Source organism: Polyodon spathula, chromosome 13 (assembly GCF_017654505.1).
Source record: "Polyodon spathula isolate WHYD16114869_AA chromosome 13, ASM1765450v1, whole genome shotgun sequence".
In the NCBI taxonomy this organism is placed as follows: Eukaryota; Metazoa; Chordata; class Actinopteri; order Acipenseriformes; family Polyodontidae; genus Polyodon; species Polyodon spathula.
Window position 1 is genome coordinate 33,709,614 of NC_054546.1, and position 17,655 is coordinate 33,727,268.

A 17,655-nucleotide genomic window follows, 5' to 3' on the forward strand; every position below is an offset into this window, starting at 1 on the left:
TTTCTCCTGGTGGATTCAAACTCCAGCGGCGGCCGCTCGTTAATGCCTGTGGTGCAGAGCAGCGCTTCACAGAGGTGGGACATCCATCTGTCTCCCCTGATCACAGGGCTCGGAGCACAGCGACCCCCCCACCGACACTTACTATTATAATTGTATTGGATTGGAAAGCCGGTTATCGTCAACGGCGGAAGCAGCAGCAGCAGCAGCACCACGACCCCCTACTCCTGGCAATCCATTTTGCATCTCCGAGGGCCCATCTCAGGGGGATTTTATTTGGGATTTACATTCCTTGGATTAGCGGCCCTAGAGGCGGTTTAGTCCGAGATCTTGAGTTTCACAGCCCCCTATTTTGGGATCCCAGTCTGTAACTCCCCCATCCGGGTATACTACCACACTCGCCTCTGGAGTAAACCACCTCCATCGCACCCGCCCCGACCTACACTGGCGGCCCCCCTACTCCCCGCAGCCCGGGTCTTGAAGCTCGGATCCCCGCTTGGGTTAGCCCTCAGACTCGGGACACCGAACCCTGTTGCCTGCCCGCTGAGCGCATTCGCCGCTCAGACAGGCAGCGGTGCCCTCCTCCCGTTTGAGCCGGTACCTGTCGACAGCAAGCCCAGTTCCTACAGTACAGTACCAGCCCCCGCATCAAATCGTTGTGCCTCGTTTACAGCACCTGGTTGGAACACACCTTTAGCAAGCGAGCCTCGTCCAGCCCGGGCCTCTTCAACACCTTCGCCCGCCATGCCCGGCCCGGCGGCCGGTAGCAAGTCTCGGGTGTACGCTGATGTGAACACTCTGAAGAGCAGGGAATATTGGGATTATGAGGCACACGTCCCCAACTGGAGGTAAATAATATTAATAGTTTTTTTTTTTTTTTTTGTTAATTTAACTGTCATTTATTTATGTGTCACACAATATATGTGGAAATATTAACTGGTAAAAAAGGAACTGGTAATATATATATATGACAGTTGTAATGCTGAATAATGTGACTTTATTGTTCTTGCCGACTTACAAAATGTCAAACATTTCAGATATTTATTTTCTACTGTAAAAAACACCTTCAGTATAAGTGCACTGAAGAGGTAGAAGCATTCAAGACACGATCAGTGGAAAATGCAGTAATGGGAGTGGGCGCAGACTGGCGAGCACAATTCTGTTTTGTAAAGTAATCTTAATTCGCACTACCGAGAGTGTTTGCGGATCACAATGATTTAAAGCTTGTCCTGCTGTTGCTATAGTAAAGTGACGTCTAGGTTGGTTTTGTATTTGGTAAATAGTAGCGGTCTGGTGGAAGAGGTGTGGCTGTCAGAAACAACATTCATATTTGAGCAGTCTTTTTGTGACAGGCTTTTGAAGATATAGCAGGCATCTGAACAGTTCCACTACTCCTCTTTGCAAATTAAATCAACCTTTCGGTTAAAATGACCTTCTCACGTTCATGTTCTGACATTTGGTTGATTTTAGATATTTTTCATTTGAATGTTGTCCTTGTTTTTGTTTTTAAGTTGCAAAGGAGTATTAATTGTAACTGCTTCAAAGTGTTTCACTTTGGTGTCTCAAATGTAAGGGAGTAGAGAGCCTAAACATTGAAGTGTGCCATGTTAATGATTTTCCATATTGAAAGAGCACACTTACGTGAACAATACCACCCAAGGGGTGTTTCTGAATATGGCATTTACTTTGATCTACAATACTTGCTTAAGTTGCTGTTAATTGTTTATGAAACGTAATCTACCGGCATTAAAGGTGTCCACGCTAATCACTGTCTTGCTCCCAGTAACCAGGACGACTACCAGTTGGTTCGGAAACTCGGCAGGGGGAAGTACAGTGAGGTCTTTGAGGCCATCAACATCACCAACAATGAAAAAGTTGTGGTTAAAATTCTCAAGGTAAGCTGGCCTTCTGGTTTGCTAGCTTGTTTGGCATTTCTTGAAGGCATTATGGGCCATTGATTGCTACGCTGGCATCTGGTGAGGGAAGTGTGACTGGAACATTGGGGATAAATTGGGGAATTATTATTATTGTTATTGTTGTTATTTTATTTTTATTTGGAGATCCCAGGCACCATGCTGTAATAGTCTTACAAGGTGGTGCAGCAGCAGCAGTAGTAGTCAGATTTGAAGCCCAGTACATCTCCAGCTGTCAGAGGACAGCTGGACAATAGTAGTGTAATTGAACTGATATTTTCAACAAAATTATTTTATTGTTGTACATTTTTTTATATGTACAGCTTACTGCAATCTCAATTGTGTTTCTTTACAAATTCCTTCTTTGATCCTTTTTGTTTATTAACTTTAAGTATTTTAAAGTGCAACATTACTATTCTTCTTCTTCTTCTTGTTCTTATTACATTATTGTTAGCAGTACATAATCACAATCTTCATTGTTAATATTGTTATTTAAATCTGTGTTATTATGCGCAGGTCACCATTTACCTTACACTTGTCTTATTATTTACTTTTATGCTGTTTGTCCAGTGAACTTGACAGAAAATGCTTTATAAATATGGCTCATAATCTTCAAAACTATGTATGAGCTTGGTGATGTTAGGATGTGTCACATTGAATACAAACGTGTTGCTGGCTTTGTTTTACAATGTATACAATAGTAGGACCTTAATAATATTTTTGTTTGTCTGCTGAATCTCCACAAAAACTTTGCTTTATGCATATGTAAGGACCTGCTTGTCACGGATTTGTGCCACAGAACAATTTAGTGAACACAATGTTATTTATCATAAAAACAAACAAACCAAAAAAAGCTTAAAATGAGGTCACATGTGCAAGTTGTGTGAATGCGGGACCTTTTTTGTGTCATTTTTAAAAGCCAGCAGAAAGGCACATTTTTCATTTAAATGCTGGATATGTAGACTGCATGTGTGCTGCGGTTTATTTTTTCTTATTAATAAACCTATTTTTATGCAACTTGCATAATCTGAAAGAAAATGTCTGTGCTGCTAAATGCACCACCTGCAAGCCACCCAGGCGTTGTATGTCTTCTGGATGTCTCTGTAGTCATTCAATTTGCAATCATATAGCAATAAATTAACTTTTCATCGTCCATGATTAACTTGTTTTGAGGCGTGTGTGACGTGTTTCAAGGGTGTTAACCTTGCTTCTGATTGTCAGTTTCATTCCCGTCACACAACGAAATAAAAATAGAAACAGTTTTTATTTTAGTGACACAAAATTTTCTGAGAGAGGCGTCTCTTGCTGCTGGTGTGGATACTCCCATTCGACAGCAGTGACTTCTAAATTATTCGCTCACATCCAGCGTGGTTGCAGCTTTTTGACAGACAGATTGCTCTATATACATATACTTCCATATTCTAATACTCTCAAAAACTTGTTCCAAACAAGGTTTCATTACAATTTAATTTAATACAAGATTATCTTGCTGTAAATGTACAAATCTACCGACTGAACAGGGGTATTCATGCCTAGCTGGTATAATAAAACATATATTATTGAGGCCTTTATAAAAGGTAGTATGTTTTGCAAGCCTACTAGATAGAGTGCCTACATTTCGTACTATGGTAGCAGAATAATATTATGCTATAGTACTTACATTTTCTTTGATAGTATTTTTCACCAACAAAAACATCAAAATATTAATTGCCAGTCCGTCTGTTCTTGGAAACCATCATCCATCACTAACTAATGTCTTTCTGATGTAACCCAAAAAATACAGTATTTTCAGTATAAAATGGTACTCTAAGATGAGCAATGTCTGCGGATAGGGTTGATTGTTTTGACTGGCAGCCATGTCAGCAATTCTGTTTGTTAGGCTTGCAATGTTTTATAATCAGAGTCAATCGAAGCACTGCATTTCGTTCACAAGCGGTCCTTTATTATTATTATTATTTTTAAATCAAATGTTTAAACTGAACATCTGCAAAGCAAAAAATGGAGACATCTGCAGCAAATGCCCATATGCATAAAGGCTTTACATGGTAAATTAGAAAAAAATCAGATTTCCACTTAAAAAAAAAAAAAAGTACCTTATTCCTTCGAATTTAAGACTTTTTAAACCAATTTTTATTTTCTTCTCAAAAATATCCTGTGTCTCAAATTCAGATACAGTACAGTGATGCTTGTATTAAAATCACCAACAAAAGACTGCCCGAGTACACACACTGCAACGTGACTGGCTGGCAGTTGAAAGGTTCCATAGTAGTTATCCTGTGGAGCGGACGCTCTCCTCCTCAATGTAAACAAAGCAAGCTGTCGCTCGGCGCCCACGTCTGTAGCGCAGTAGCCTCGAAGTGGCGCTGCTGCGTTAACAAACGTGGGCTCCCCGAACACACCCCCCAGCCAATCAGGAACTTCAGCTCAGCTTTGGGCAAGCCTTCCTGTTTACCACAGCAGAAGCGCAGCTGAACCGGCAACAGGGCCCTCCCTTTCACAAAGCGTCATTCGCTTCCTGAAGAATTATTTTTCTTATTTTCTAATTATTATTTCTTTCCAAAAAGGGTGGAAAAACAGGTGTGAGTAATCACGACTGGAAATGAGAAGCAACACATAACTGTAATGCTCTCCATACATTTTTTTCTTATGAGTAAATGCATATTTATTTTATTTTTAATTTTTTTCTCAAGTTGAGGGTGGAAAATCTGCATCTTAAATTCAAAGGAATAGGGTACTGGTTTACAAACAGTTGCTGTTGGTTTTCATAACATTTTACATTGTACTGTCTATAATGCTCTTGCTACGTAATCCACTGAACTACATCAAATGAAAAATCTCTAGTATTGCACGTAGCCAAAGGTAAATAGTAAAGCTCAATGCTTGCATCCCTTTTTCCCAGGTATCCCAGTCAGCAACGCTGTCAGTCTTATGGCCTTTCCCAGACACTAAATCCGTCCTTGCAGTGAAAAATGCAAATTCCTGTTTCCTGGACTCTGTGTTAAGCCCCTCCTTATCTCCCATCTCCAGCCAGTAAAGAAGAAGAAGATAAAACGAGAGATTAAGATCCTGGAGAACTTGCGGGGTGGCACCAATATCATCCGATTGGTGGATACGGTGAAGGACCCTGTGGTATGTATATATAAGAAAACACATCTCAAATCAAAAACATACAGTGTATAAGCCTGTTGGTATTTTTATGAAGAACCAGCAGCATTTTCTTGCATTGAGGCAGGTAATAATATTGTAAAATATGGCTTGAATTAGGTTATGTCATGGGTTTTATAGTAATACTGTGCTTGTTACATGAACAATCGTATCAGAGGTTAAATAAGTAATAGTTAAAATACATTCTAAATCCTTAGGCTCTTCCACATACTACTTTAAGGTTGGTGTCTTAGATTTCAAGAACTCTAGACACAATTAATATGAATGTATTAATTGAACTGAGAATATTGATCTATCATATGTTGTGGCTGTTTTCCCATAGGTTACAATGAAAATTGCACGTCGAATTTATGTGTTTTCGATTAAAAGGGATCCTATGCTGTTTTTGCTTATTTTTACACCAAAACATTAGAAATATTGTAACAAAAACTATAAAGATAAAAACACTGGCATTGATTTCACTGTAGCAAAAACCCGTAAAGTGCTCACCACAATTTAAAAACGGTTTTCTTACCTGTCGTGTTTTTTGCTGCTTTGCTCTTTAAACTCCTTCTGCAATGAGGCCATGTGGCATTTAGCAAAGGGGCCAGGAAACAACAGTTAACTAATAGACTTGTATTTGAAAAACACATATCAGTATTCTGAACTAACACATCAAAAAGATTTTCAGCACAATAATTCTTATTAGAGCTAACCAGTAAGAAATTGATTTTAAAGCATAGTTTTCCTATGTAATAGAAATACAGGTCAAATTGCAAAGAGAGGTTTAAGAATCCATAATTAACAGGAGTCAGTGTGGTCTAGTGGTTAAAGTCCAGGGCTTGTAAGTCACCGTTTCAAATTCCACCTCTGCGACTGACTGACTCACTTAACCTCCTGCGGATGAGATGTTAAATCAATCTCCTATTGTAAACGACGCTGCATATAATGCACAGTTCACAGCCTACCTCTGTAAAGCGTTTTGTGTTGGAAAGGCACTATGTAAATATTATTATTATTATTATTATTATTATTATGTGAAAACAGTAATATGTGAAAAAATCCAGGATAGCAACCTTAATAATAATAATAATAATCTATTTTTATATAGCGCCTTTGATAGTGGACCACCATCACAAAGCACTTTACAAGATACGAGACTAGGGTGTGTGAACTATGCATCAGCTGCAGAGTCACTTACAACAACGTCTCACCCAAAAGACGGCGCACAAGGAGGTTAAGTGACTTGCTCAGGGTCACACAGTGAGTCAGTGGCTGAGCTGGGATTTGAACCAGGGACCATTTCTTTAACCACTGGACCACACAGCCTCCTAACCCTTAATCATCATTTGATTGTCTTTCTGATTATTCTACAGTCCAGGACCCCTGCCCTTGTTTTTGAGTACATCAATAATACTGATTTTAAGGTAGGTACTGGCTTGTGTTACATCTACTTCCCACTTTCCCCAGTGTCTTTTGAAAAAAAAATTGGATGCTGATCTTATACAAATCTGAAGCTGTCCTAAAGATGCACAGAGGGCTGCTCTGGGATTTCCAGCGTTTCACACATGTTCAAATGTACACGGGATAGACAGAGTGAATCTGTTTCTTTGCAGTACTGTATGTTCCTAACCTTTTAAAAGGGACTTGAAGGTTGAATCTTGAGTCTTTTCTGGAGACCTGTAGTTAGCACTGTAATGAGCTCTGAACTCACGCATGGTACAGTGAAATAATCGGATGGGGCTAGTTATAGAATGATATTTATACAACAGTAAAGGCCACAAAAGCTCCTTCAAACACAGGTTATATTACACCAAAGTTGTCCCTGCCCACACCCACATTGATTATGTAACAGCATTTTTAATTTTCTTTTTTCTTTTTTTTTTTTTTTTAAATCTTTTTAGGAACTTTACCAGAAGCTAACAGATTTTGATATACGGTTCTACATGTATGAGCTGCTTAAGGTAAGCCATCTAGTTTGCAAAACCCTCCCTCCATCTAAAAATGTTTACTAACGTGCGTGCTGATCTCCTGCACCTTAATGAGATAAGTACTAAATCGCTTTATTTATAGCTTTATACATTTAATGATTACTGAAACACACAATTTCAGGCTATATAGTGCCCTTCCCCGTAACGAACACTAAAATGCTCAATTGTTAGGTGCTCCAGTGCTTATTTCCTTATAATGTATTGAGCAGTCAGCTACAGCGTCATATTTATCAGGACCTGAACTAGGTGTTGGTTGATTTTCAGGCTCTTGATTACTGTCACAGCATGGGGATTATGCACCGTGATGTCAAGCCTCACAATGTGATGATCGACCACCAGATGAGAAAGGTATAGATATCTCACGTCTTAAGTGCAGGGGCTGGGGTTAAAGTCCCTGTAATGGTTCTTAGGATATGAGTCACATTAACACTAGAACCGCTACATTTTCAGACTACCTAGAACTGCCACATGGGTCAATTTTGACCCATATATTTTTAACCTTCTCCATTATGAAAATGAAAAGCATACTGTCGGATACAATTTACGAACATCCGAGCTAACATTTGCATCGCAAAAACACCTTATTTAAATGGCAAATTAAACATAAAATGCTTTTTTCAAAATGAGAGCAAACACAGCACTACTACAAACGGTGAAAAAATATAATAAAATATACATTTCAAAATAAACGGGTATGTACACATACCTGTTTACAGGTGTAAACGGGTATATGTTCATACAAAACTGTAAAACTGAAATCATTGTTTCTAATACTACATAGAAATAAAATATAACACTACTTCTGGTATGAGGGCTGCATTGTACTCTATGGAGGAGCGTACGCGTCTGCCAGCTGACTGGGTGCCTGCATCCAGGAGCTGTGTTGTAAACACAGACGCAGTTCCATTGAACACTATTGTGTAAACTGGTACATACAAACTTGTAAAACCAAAATCTTTTTTTCCCCCTAAAAATAGTATTAAAAAAAAAAGAATATATAACATATGTTTCATATTAGGCACGTAAGTTGTTATCCTATCTGTCATTTCAGTTTGCCGTATTCCAATTAAAATGACTACTTTCAAGATTAAATATTTCCTTCTGATATATTCCCAGTTGCATTTCTGGAACAAAACGAAGATTGATGTCTCCTAGGTACATTAAAAAATAAAGCAACTAGGCTTTCACTGAGTTGGCATCTTGGTGCAATTGTACAAATCCATAATCACAGCAATCTCTGTCTCATAGTCAGTCTACAGACAAAGAAAGGCTTGAAATAAAAACAGGTGTGCTAGGAGGAGGAGGCATGTCTTGCACTGATATAAAAAAAATGTATTGTAATGCATGGGTCAAATTGACCCGTGTGGCAGTTCTAGGTGGAACTGTTTTATAACTTTGTCATTTTTGCAATTCTGGCTATCCAACGCCATTATGATATTTAAATTATATATTTAGGAAAAGTCAAAAACAGAAATACACATACGATCTACAAAGGAAGAGTACTTAACATTTTAAATCCAAAATGGGTCAAATTGACCCTCATGGCGGTTCTAGTGTTAACCTTGTGATACATTGCTACATTGCAGTAGGCCTAGCCGTCATTCAGTTGACCTTGAAATGACTTTGTAACAGATATTTATGAGAGAATAGGGATAGGGAGCTCTTGATGGGGCAGTGTTGTGTACCTTTAATTAATTGAAAGTGTCCCTGAAGACAAATTACTGATTGGTCTACAAGCTGTTGGAAGCAAATGCTAACTGACAGAGGGAGGAGGCAAACTGCTCAAAGCTGTCAATTAAAACATACATTAGCCCAAACACCGAATGCAATAAGTGAACATGCTGGATCTACCAAACCAGTTAACGTGGAGTTATGTAGGATTCGTTTTCAATCTGTAATGTCTTTGGAAACCTAATACTGTTATCAGGCTGTAATGAGCCTGCGGTCTTAATATATAGTGTCTGTGTTCCAGCTGCGGCTGATTGATTGGGGGCTGGCAGAGTTCTATCACCCAGCCCAGGAGTACAATGTCAGGGTGGCATCTCGCTACTTCAAGGGTCCAGAGCTGCTGGTTGATTACCAGGTGAGTCCTTCTGGATCTAACTGTACCTACAGCTTCTACACTATGCTCATGTACTGAATTATCAAGGAAAATGGCCTAGAATGCATTTCCAAACTAAGATGCAGCATTATCTGGGATTCTTTTCAGCTGGAGAGCATATAACTTGTTCAAATTCACAGAGTAAAAAAGAAGTCCTGGATTTATGTCTCCCTATCTGCATCTTTAGGCAAAGGGCCACACTGTGCCCCAATACCTCCACTCTAAACACTAGATCACATCAGACTGTTTGAATTCCTCAGCTGAAAACACTAATCTGCTGAGCTTTAACTAGTAGCCACATTGCCTCCAATTTCTAAGCTACATTTCCTTAACAATTAATACAAACTTTTTCCCAGTTATCAGCCCTAACAAACTTTACTATCACCATCACATATAGCCGGGAAGCCAGCTTTATCAACAGACTGGTCTAAGATCTGGCTGGTGTGATGTATAAGAAATATGGTGATGGTTGAGTAATGTCTTGATTGCTTGTGGGTGGAAGTGAGATCTGGGATGGAGTGAAAATGACAAAGCTGTCTCCAAGTGTCTGTTGCATATGGTGTGACTGAAAGAAACAGAAATTAAGCTTGTGGTGATTAAGGCCCCTCTGATTGATAAATGAGTTGTCATGGAGCAGTTTGTAAAATTGTTAACCTTTTCCTGTGTTTGGCTTGCTCTGCTAGATGTACGATTACAGCTTGGACATGTGGAGTCTCGGGTGCATGCTGGCCAGCATGATCTTTCAGAAGGAGCCCTTCTTCCATGGCCAGGACAACTATGACCAGGTAAGAGCCACACGATTAAAAGGTATAGAGTATGGCATGCGTGTGTATCTAATCTGGACCTCACTATTGAAAATCTAGTCAAGGGTCAGACAGACTTCATCTTTTAATCCTAAAATATTGAAATCTGAAACTGAACAATTTTTAAAATAGTTTTTGAAGTACAGTTTTAGATTATTGTAGACATTTTTTTTTTACTAGTGTGATGTTTTCTATATCTTCCTGTATCTTTCAGTTGGTCCGAATCGCCAAGGTTTTGGGAACAGAAGAGCTGTTTGGGTACCTGCGGAAGTATCATATAGAGCTGGACCCCCGCTTTAAGGACCTCCTGGGACAGTGAGTATCTGCAGAATCCCACCAGTGATGAATATTGTGTCTCTATCAGTGTTTTTTTTTTTTTTTTAACTGTAACGATAACGAAAATGTCTATTGACCAAAATAAATCAAATCTGTTAATAGTAACAACTAAAAAACAATATAAAACGATAACTAAATAGTAACAAAAAAACCCCCAAAAAACATGTTAGTTAGGCTTGCTACTTTTCAATTTGTGATTGGTAAAGCTCGTTAAACATCGAATTCCCAAAAATAGTTTGACTGAAATTAATTTATGTAGGATAAACATATGTAAAACCACTCACTATTTTAATTTTCTTACCAAAAATAATCATTAAGAAATCATCTCTAGTTTGTGTAATATTTATACTTGCTGTCTGTCCCATCTCCATTCCGCTGTGGATGCCAAGATGTTGCTGTCAGTCAACTCAGCGGTCCCTTAATAGGCTACTGTAGTTTCACTGTCAGTCATTTCACCCTGTTATGTAGAAATTAGCGGGTTAAGGTGTAGGTAAGCTTTTGCCTTAAGTATATGGTTACAGTTACTAATTTGTTTTGAAAATGGGACGCATTTGTGGCGTACATCGAGGCAGCTGCCTCTGTAAAAATCAACTAGGTACATAAAATAAAAAAGTACAGAAATATATCAATAGATATCTTTTTTTTAATTGTGCCCACTTACATTTTTAAGACTGCCATGTAATTGACATGTTTTCGTCTTTATTTATTATTTGCAATTTCTTCATTAAATTATTGTGATCTTATGCTATATATATTTGACAGCCATGGTATTGAAACCTCGCGCCAAATGGACACGTTCGCTTCTTGTTCTCATTGGTCAGTCTCCCTAGTTACGCCGTGTGTAGCTCCAGAGTTGGATCAAACATCTGTTTACAATCCAACTCCAGTGAATTCAGATCCAATCCCATTTTTTGTTCTAATTAGTGTAACCAGCCCCTGGAGCAGCGGGTAGTCCTGTATATTATTTACTGGACTGCTCGGTACCGTACATACTCAAAGATGAAATGAAGAAACCAATCTGTAATGCATTTCTTTCAGAAGAGTCCAACTCTGGGTATGAATATTTAGTGATTTGTATTATATTAGTATTGTTTTTTTCTGCTGACAGTCCTGTGCAACGTGATGTTTAGCTGCGATATGTTTTCATAAATCGTGTTTTTCTTGCACAATGGCATCACCTCTCCTCTCCCCCGATATAACGATTCATAGCTGTAGTACTTTTCATGTATTGTATTTGATGCCATGGGCTAGAAGAATTGGAGGTAATTCTATTTATAAATTCACTGTTTGGCAACAGCAGTTTAAAAAAAAAAAAAAAAAATTTTTATATATATATATATATATATATATATATATATATATATATATATATATATATATATATATATATATATATATATATATATATATATGTTTTCGTTAGAGAAAAAAATCCAAGGAAGTACTGTTTTAATACCGGTAATTTTATTTTTTTTTTTGTAAATCATTTTCGGTATCTTTTAAACGGCTTGTTCAGTGGTAACGACACAGTGGATACTGAAGTAAACTGTACCTACATTCCAGAATGAATGTGACAGTGAGCCTCGTTCAACCGTGACCTCTCACCAGAAGCAGTTTAAAGTATATTTACGTAAATTTAAAGCCACATTGTCTGTGTTGATGATTATATATAATAAGTGTATTGGTTTGGTTATCAAACGAACTAAAAAAAAAAAGCCTTTTTGCCCAGCCCCAAGTATAGAACTAAAAATTCTCCTACAGCACAGAGACAATCCGTGTTTTCCACAGCAAACAGATTCCTAAGGTCCCTGTTCATGACGAGAAAGAGTTTAACTGAGTGCATCCTTTCGATATGTTTGGTTGGTCTCGCAGCAGTATGGGTACAAATAGACTGAATGGCCTTGCCCTGGTATATGTCCATAGAGACATGTCCTAGGAAAAAGTGTTACAGCGTTTCCATAGATCAGGCCATAGGAGGATTGGCAAACTCTATTTAAAGTAAAGCCTTCTAAATCAGTGTTTTTAATTGTGGCATCATACAGTCTCAGCAGTCCAATCAGTCTTAGCACTAGTATCGGTAATCTTACCAGTCCCAGCAGTGTCAGCACCAGTCTTGCCAGTCCCAGCAGTGTCAGCACCAGTCTTACCAGTCCCAGCAGTGTCAGCACCAGTCTTGCCAGTCCCAGCAGTGTCAGCACCAGTCTTACCAGTCCCAGCAGTGTCAGCACCAGTCTTACCAGTCCCAGCAGTGTCAGCACCAGTCTTGCCAGTCCCAGCAGTGTCAGCACCAGTCTTACCAGTCCAGCAGTGTCAGCACCAGTCTTACCAGTCCCAGCAGTGTCAGCACCAGTCTTACCAGTCCCAGCAGTGTCAGCACCAGTCTTACCAGTCCCAGCAGTGTCAGCACCAGTCTTACCAGTCCCAGCAGTGTCAGCACCAGTCTTACCAGTCCCAGCAGTGTCAGCACCAGTCTTACCAGTCCCAGCAGTGTCAGCACCAGTCTTACCAGTCCCAGCAGTGTCAGCACCAGTCTTACCAGTCCCAGCAGTGTCAGCACCAGTCTTACCAGTCCCAGCAGTGTCAGCACCAGTCTTACCAGTCCCAGCAGTGTCAGCACCAGTCTTACCAGTCCCAGCAGTGTCAGCACCAGTCTTACCAGTCCCAGCAGTGTCAGCACCAGTCTTACCAGTCCCAGCAGTGTCAGCACCAGTCTTACCAGTCCCAGCAGTGGCAGCACCAGTCTTACCAGTTCCAGCAGTGGCAGCACCAGTCTTACCAGTCCCAGCAGTGTCAGCACCAGTCTTTCCAGTCCCAGCAGTGTCAGCACCAGTCTTACCAGTCCCAGCAGTGTCAGCACCAGTCTTACCAGTCCCAGCAGTGTCAGCACCAGTCTTACCAGTCCCAGCAGTGTCAGCACCAGTCTTACCAGTCCCAGCAGTGTCAGCACCAGTCTTACCAGTCCCAGCAGTGTCAGCACCAGTCTTACCAGTCCCAGCAGTGTCAGCACCAGTCTTTCCAGTCCCAGCAGTGTCAGCACCAGTCTTTCCAGTCCCAGCAGTGTCAGCACCAGTCTTTCCAGTTCCAGTTGCAGTTGTAGCATCAGTGTCACCAGTCTCAGCATTAACTTCAGTAGCAGTGAACCAAACACATGTCGCTCAGTGAAGGTATAAACACATCTACTTATTCAAATTTGTAAGTTCTACAAATTTGTAAGTGGTTTTGTTGCATGTTGAATATCATAATGGGGTTTTGCTAAATGAGATTTCTCAATGGCATAAAGTATTTTTTAAAAGCATAAAGGTTGATTTCACCCATTCTCTGCTTGAATGGAAAATAAAGATTGAATTAACCTGGTAAATTCTTTAATGAAAGTTAATCAAACAAAACAAGTGTCATATTACATGTATGGAATGAAAATGTATCTGGTGACAAAAGCTGTTATCAGAATATGGAATGGCAATGTAATCCTATAGAAAATTTACTTTTTAATGTAATTTTTGTTTCAATATGGTCCATATTCATAAAGCATTTTCAACCAAATTCAAAAATAAGCATCTGAACTGCATGTAGGGATGGTTAAATTAGCACATGAAAGATTTATCTGACACTACAACTTCTTTGTGTTTTCCAGGAAGGAAAAAAAGGCACATGCTTTGTAAATATGGCTCTACAATATTTTCTTCAGATCTCTTGGAAAGCCTGTGAGCCAAGGACATTTTGTATTGTACAGACAAAGGCAAATGTTTTATTTTTTTATTCACAGTTTTTTTTTTTCTGTTTTTTACCATTGATTCAGTTAAATTGCTTATATATTTAACCCTTCTAATGCCTTTGCATCAGGCATTGAGGTTCCACTTAAACATTTACAACTGCAAATTAAATGGTTGAATTATTTTTCCTCAAATTAGTTTAATGTAAAAATCTAAATATAGCTTTTCTAAATTAAGTAAAAATCAAGCTGAAAGAAACATCCTGCGTTTTACTACTTGTTTCCAACACTCATAATCTATTTGACTAGTATTAAAGTGTGTGGAGGGCTGTACAGCAAGACTTGGCTAGTAAATGGTAATCTCTGATCAATACTTGTTTGTGGTTGGCTGTCCTTTGGAGTATACTGTGAAGAGGGGTAGAGCCTGGCATTGCCCGAGTTATATTTACCTCAACAGATTTCAAGGTCATCACCACTCTAACTGTAATAACTAAATAATAACTACAGTTATATTTAGTTAACTGTAATAACTATAACTAAACTTAAACTATAACAAACTGTAACTAAAATAAAAAATTCATAACTAACTAAAATTTGAAAAAAACCTAACTAAAAAAAAAAAAAAAACCACTCATCTCTAGGCTGTTATGTTATTGCTATTGAATTTTTTTTTTTTTTTTTTTTTAATAATTAAAATTTTTAATGATGATACAATACCATGTAGCAAACAGTTTTTACCAAAATTGTAATTACTATTAAAACATTTACATGATTGCTTTAATTCAGCTTTTCATTTTTTCAAAAATGAAAATACACAGAACTTGAGGTTTGAGGTGAATGTAAGTATCATGTCTTAAACTTTCAATTCGTGTTACAAATTGAAAGTGTCAAACTAACAGTGCAAGAAGCTGTTCTTGGTCAATGTGGTGATTTTTTTCTAATACCTTTAGATCATATTCTGTTCAAGAGCTTCTAGCACCCGGATGTCTTTGTAGTTTGTACCCCTCTTGACCCTCCCTCCCATCACTTGTGACCAGGCAGACGCGGAAGCGATGGGAGCAGTTCATTCAGTCAGAGAACCAGCACTTAGTGAGTCCTGAGGCTCTGGATTTACTGGACAAGCTGCTTCGCTATGACCATCAGCAGAGACTGACTGCCAAGGAGGCCATGGAGCACCCCTACTTCTGTGAGTCAGTATCCATCTGGGCACAGAGGCGAAGCTGATGTTAAAACAGATGTTTAAGTAGCTGGTTACAGACAGAGTGCTTAGGAAGTTTCCGTTAGGGGTAGAATGACCACTGAATTAAGACTTGGGTAGCTTAGTCACTATTCTCCACTTTTAAAAATAAAAATAAATAAATAAATAAATAAATCATGTTTTGTGGTTCAGCTTATATCACGGTGACCTACATTTTGGCTAGCAATATGTACTGATGTACAGTACCTTGTTCAAACATGTTGTTTTTCTTCCACCAGACCCAGTGTTGAAAGATCAGTCCCAGTCCAACTCTGACAGCAATCTTGCCTCCAGCGGGTTGACAGCTGCCCGGTGAGACAGCAGGTACGGAGACATTATCCACGCACTGTCCACTCACACAGCCATTTCTGGGTGGAATTCTTGTTGACTGACCTTCAAAACATTTATTCATTGCCTCATTTACTTCTATAGGGATATATTAACTCAGTACAGCTGCGATAAACCCAAAGTCATAAAGATTGAAACTTTAAAAGCTTGGCACAGCTTGCACTTCAATATCCACTGAAATGAAACTGACACCAATTTAAAAGGGCCTTAAGTCTGTCTATATAATATCAATAGTAAAGCACATTATCTTATCCAAATCAAATCCAGATGCTGATCTTGGAAGGTTTATTTTCTCATACTCTCGACATGCCCGAACTTTGTGACTGCAAAGACTGGTATAAGGTTCACATTTATAAAGACCACTAGAGGGCAGTGTTTACTAAGGAAGTTCCACTTAAATTATCCCTGGGGATGTTCACTCTTTGCACTCTATAAATTAAGTGCATTCATGTGTCATTTTTAATCCGCCTGCATGGAATGTACATTTGTCAACGTTCCATATTAAACTATCAGAAACCATGACCCTAAATATAGTCCTCCCCCCAAGGGACAGTCAAGGCATGATTTTTCTACTGCAAGCTGACAAATTTGAGAGACACGAGCCAAATGAGTAGGTCTAAAAGGCAGGATGCCATAACTGACTTTTTGTGTAACATAAATATTTTCTTTTTTCAGGACCTGCATTTGTTACCTCACTACTCCCCCTCCCCCGTGGCAGAAACTTTGCAAGTGTACAGCGGCCAGATAAACAAACACAAGAATAAAAGGGATGGCTTGTCATTCGATCCAAGGGCCAGCCGCGCTACACTGTTGCAATGTTGCAGTGTTGCTCTGACTGAACAGCAAACACTTACCATAAACCCGGTTTTGTGTCCAGTTCAAAATACTCTCCTCCACCCCTCCCCACACCTGCCCGTCCCCTCCACAAACCTTATCCCTTGGAAATAAACAGCATGGACAATGAAATAAGGAATGAGTGGGTGAATGTGACTCTCCCCTGCCCAATCCCATCCTTCCCCTTTCCCACCACCTTAAATTCGTCCTTTTTAAATATCCCTGAATTGCCCCACAAACACTGTTCAGATGTCTTCAAACTGTAGTAGCGATTGACGTGGCATGGTGGACCTCATTTTGCTCTCAGACGATGTTATAATAATAATAAACGTATATGATTTTTATTTAGAATTATATTGGTGTCTGTGTTTTGTTTGCTTCGTTTAGTGTCTTCTGTAATCAGCTGACAAACATTACAGTGCTGCTGCAGGTGCCTCTCTGAAATATTGCGATGCATCAATGTAACTTGGAAGCCCAAAGGATTTGTTTTCCCTTGGTAACCTGCATGTGACTTCTCCGAAAGCCGGAATTAACGTCTGTACAAAATACAAGAACAAAAGCAGAGAAAGAGCAACTTGCTTTCATTATTCAAACAGAAGAATACAACTCCCAAAATGTACTGAAATGAACAAAAAGGTCCATAATCTTTGCATGTGTAATTATATGGCTATAGGATATATTTAAGCACAAGATTTTTTTTTTTTTTTTATCTTTCTATCAAGCTCAGACGCTGTGACATCTGAATGGGCTGAGTGATTTTACTTAGCACCATTTTGTAAGTCTGCAGTGTGTGCTAGGCTTTTTGGATGCAATCAGTGCTTGGTGCACTCTGTTTTCTATGCATCTGTCAATTGAGAAGTGTAAAACGGTCTGCTCATTTGTGGCACAGGAAATTATGGGAGGGCACTAATTGGTACCTCTCAAGAAATTAGCTATGTGTGAACTTATTGAATACCTATGCTATTTGTTAAAGCTACATCCTGGGTAAAATGTACAAATTTTGATGCTTTTGTACTAAAACTGTAATTTTGGAGAACAGCCTGTGCTGCACATTGCCAAGAATTGCAGGCAGTTGTCACAAATCTCACCAAAGGATTTGACACATACACTACTAAAGCAATGTTAATGTAGAATTGACACATTAAATTAAGTATTACAAGAACCCTCTGAACATAATTGCTGTCCCTTAATTTTGTTTATTATATTGTTGTTGCTGTTATTAATTCAAAATGATAATAACAC

General features: G+C 38.9%; 1 protein-coding gene across 4 annotated transcripts; it reads left to right on the forward strand.

The window, feature by feature from the left end:
• Positions 1 to 323: 323 nt before the first annotated feature.
• On the forward strand, positions 324 to 16,767 carry LOC121325701 (casein kinase II subunit alpha'). 4 transcript variants are annotated; one of them, XM_041268564.1, is made up of 12 exons: positions 324 to 845; positions 1,781 to 1,892; positions 4,938 to 5,039; positions 6,431 to 6,481; positions 6,959 to 7,018; positions 7,310 to 7,393; positions 9,018 to 9,128; positions 9,830 to 9,931; positions 10,164 to 10,264; positions 15,032 to 15,180; positions 15,471 to 15,555; positions 16,255 to 16,767. In XM_041268564.1, exons 1-11 carry the CDS (start codon positions 742 to 744, stop codon positions 15,545 to 15,547), a joined length of 1,053 nt encoding a protein of 350 aa, XP_041124498.1. In that variant the 5' UTR covers positions 324 to 741; the 3' UTR covers positions 15,548 to 15,555; positions 16,255 to 16,767. The 4 variants fall into 4 exon arrangements, with proteins under 4 accessions (XP_041124498.1, XP_041124496.1, XP_041124497.1 ...); XM_041268562.1 differs by having other exon boundaries at positions 644 to 845; positions 15,032 to 15,184; XM_041268563.1 differs by lacking the exons at positions 15,471 to 15,555; positions 16,255 to 16,767 and having other exon boundaries at positions 644 to 845; positions 14,945 to 15,035.
• The last annotated feature ends 888 nt before the right edge of the window (positions 16,768 to 17,655 follow it).

What these genes read in the sequence shown, in the direction of transcription:
- LOC121325701 (XM_041268564.1), top strand. Translation starts at nt 742, where the DNA reads ATGCCCGGCCCGGCGGCCGGTAGCAAGTCTCGGGTGTACGCTGATGTG. An exon ending in GCACACGTCCCCAACTGGAG is followed by an intron (nt 846 to 1,780) that starts GTAAATAATATT and finishes TCTTGCTCCCAG; the next exon opens with TAACCAGGACGACTACCAGT. An exon ending in GCCAGGACAACTATGACCAG is followed by an intron (nt 9,932 to 10,163) that starts GTAAGAGCCACA and finishes TGTATCTTTCAG; the next exon opens with TTGGTCCGAATCGCCAAGGT.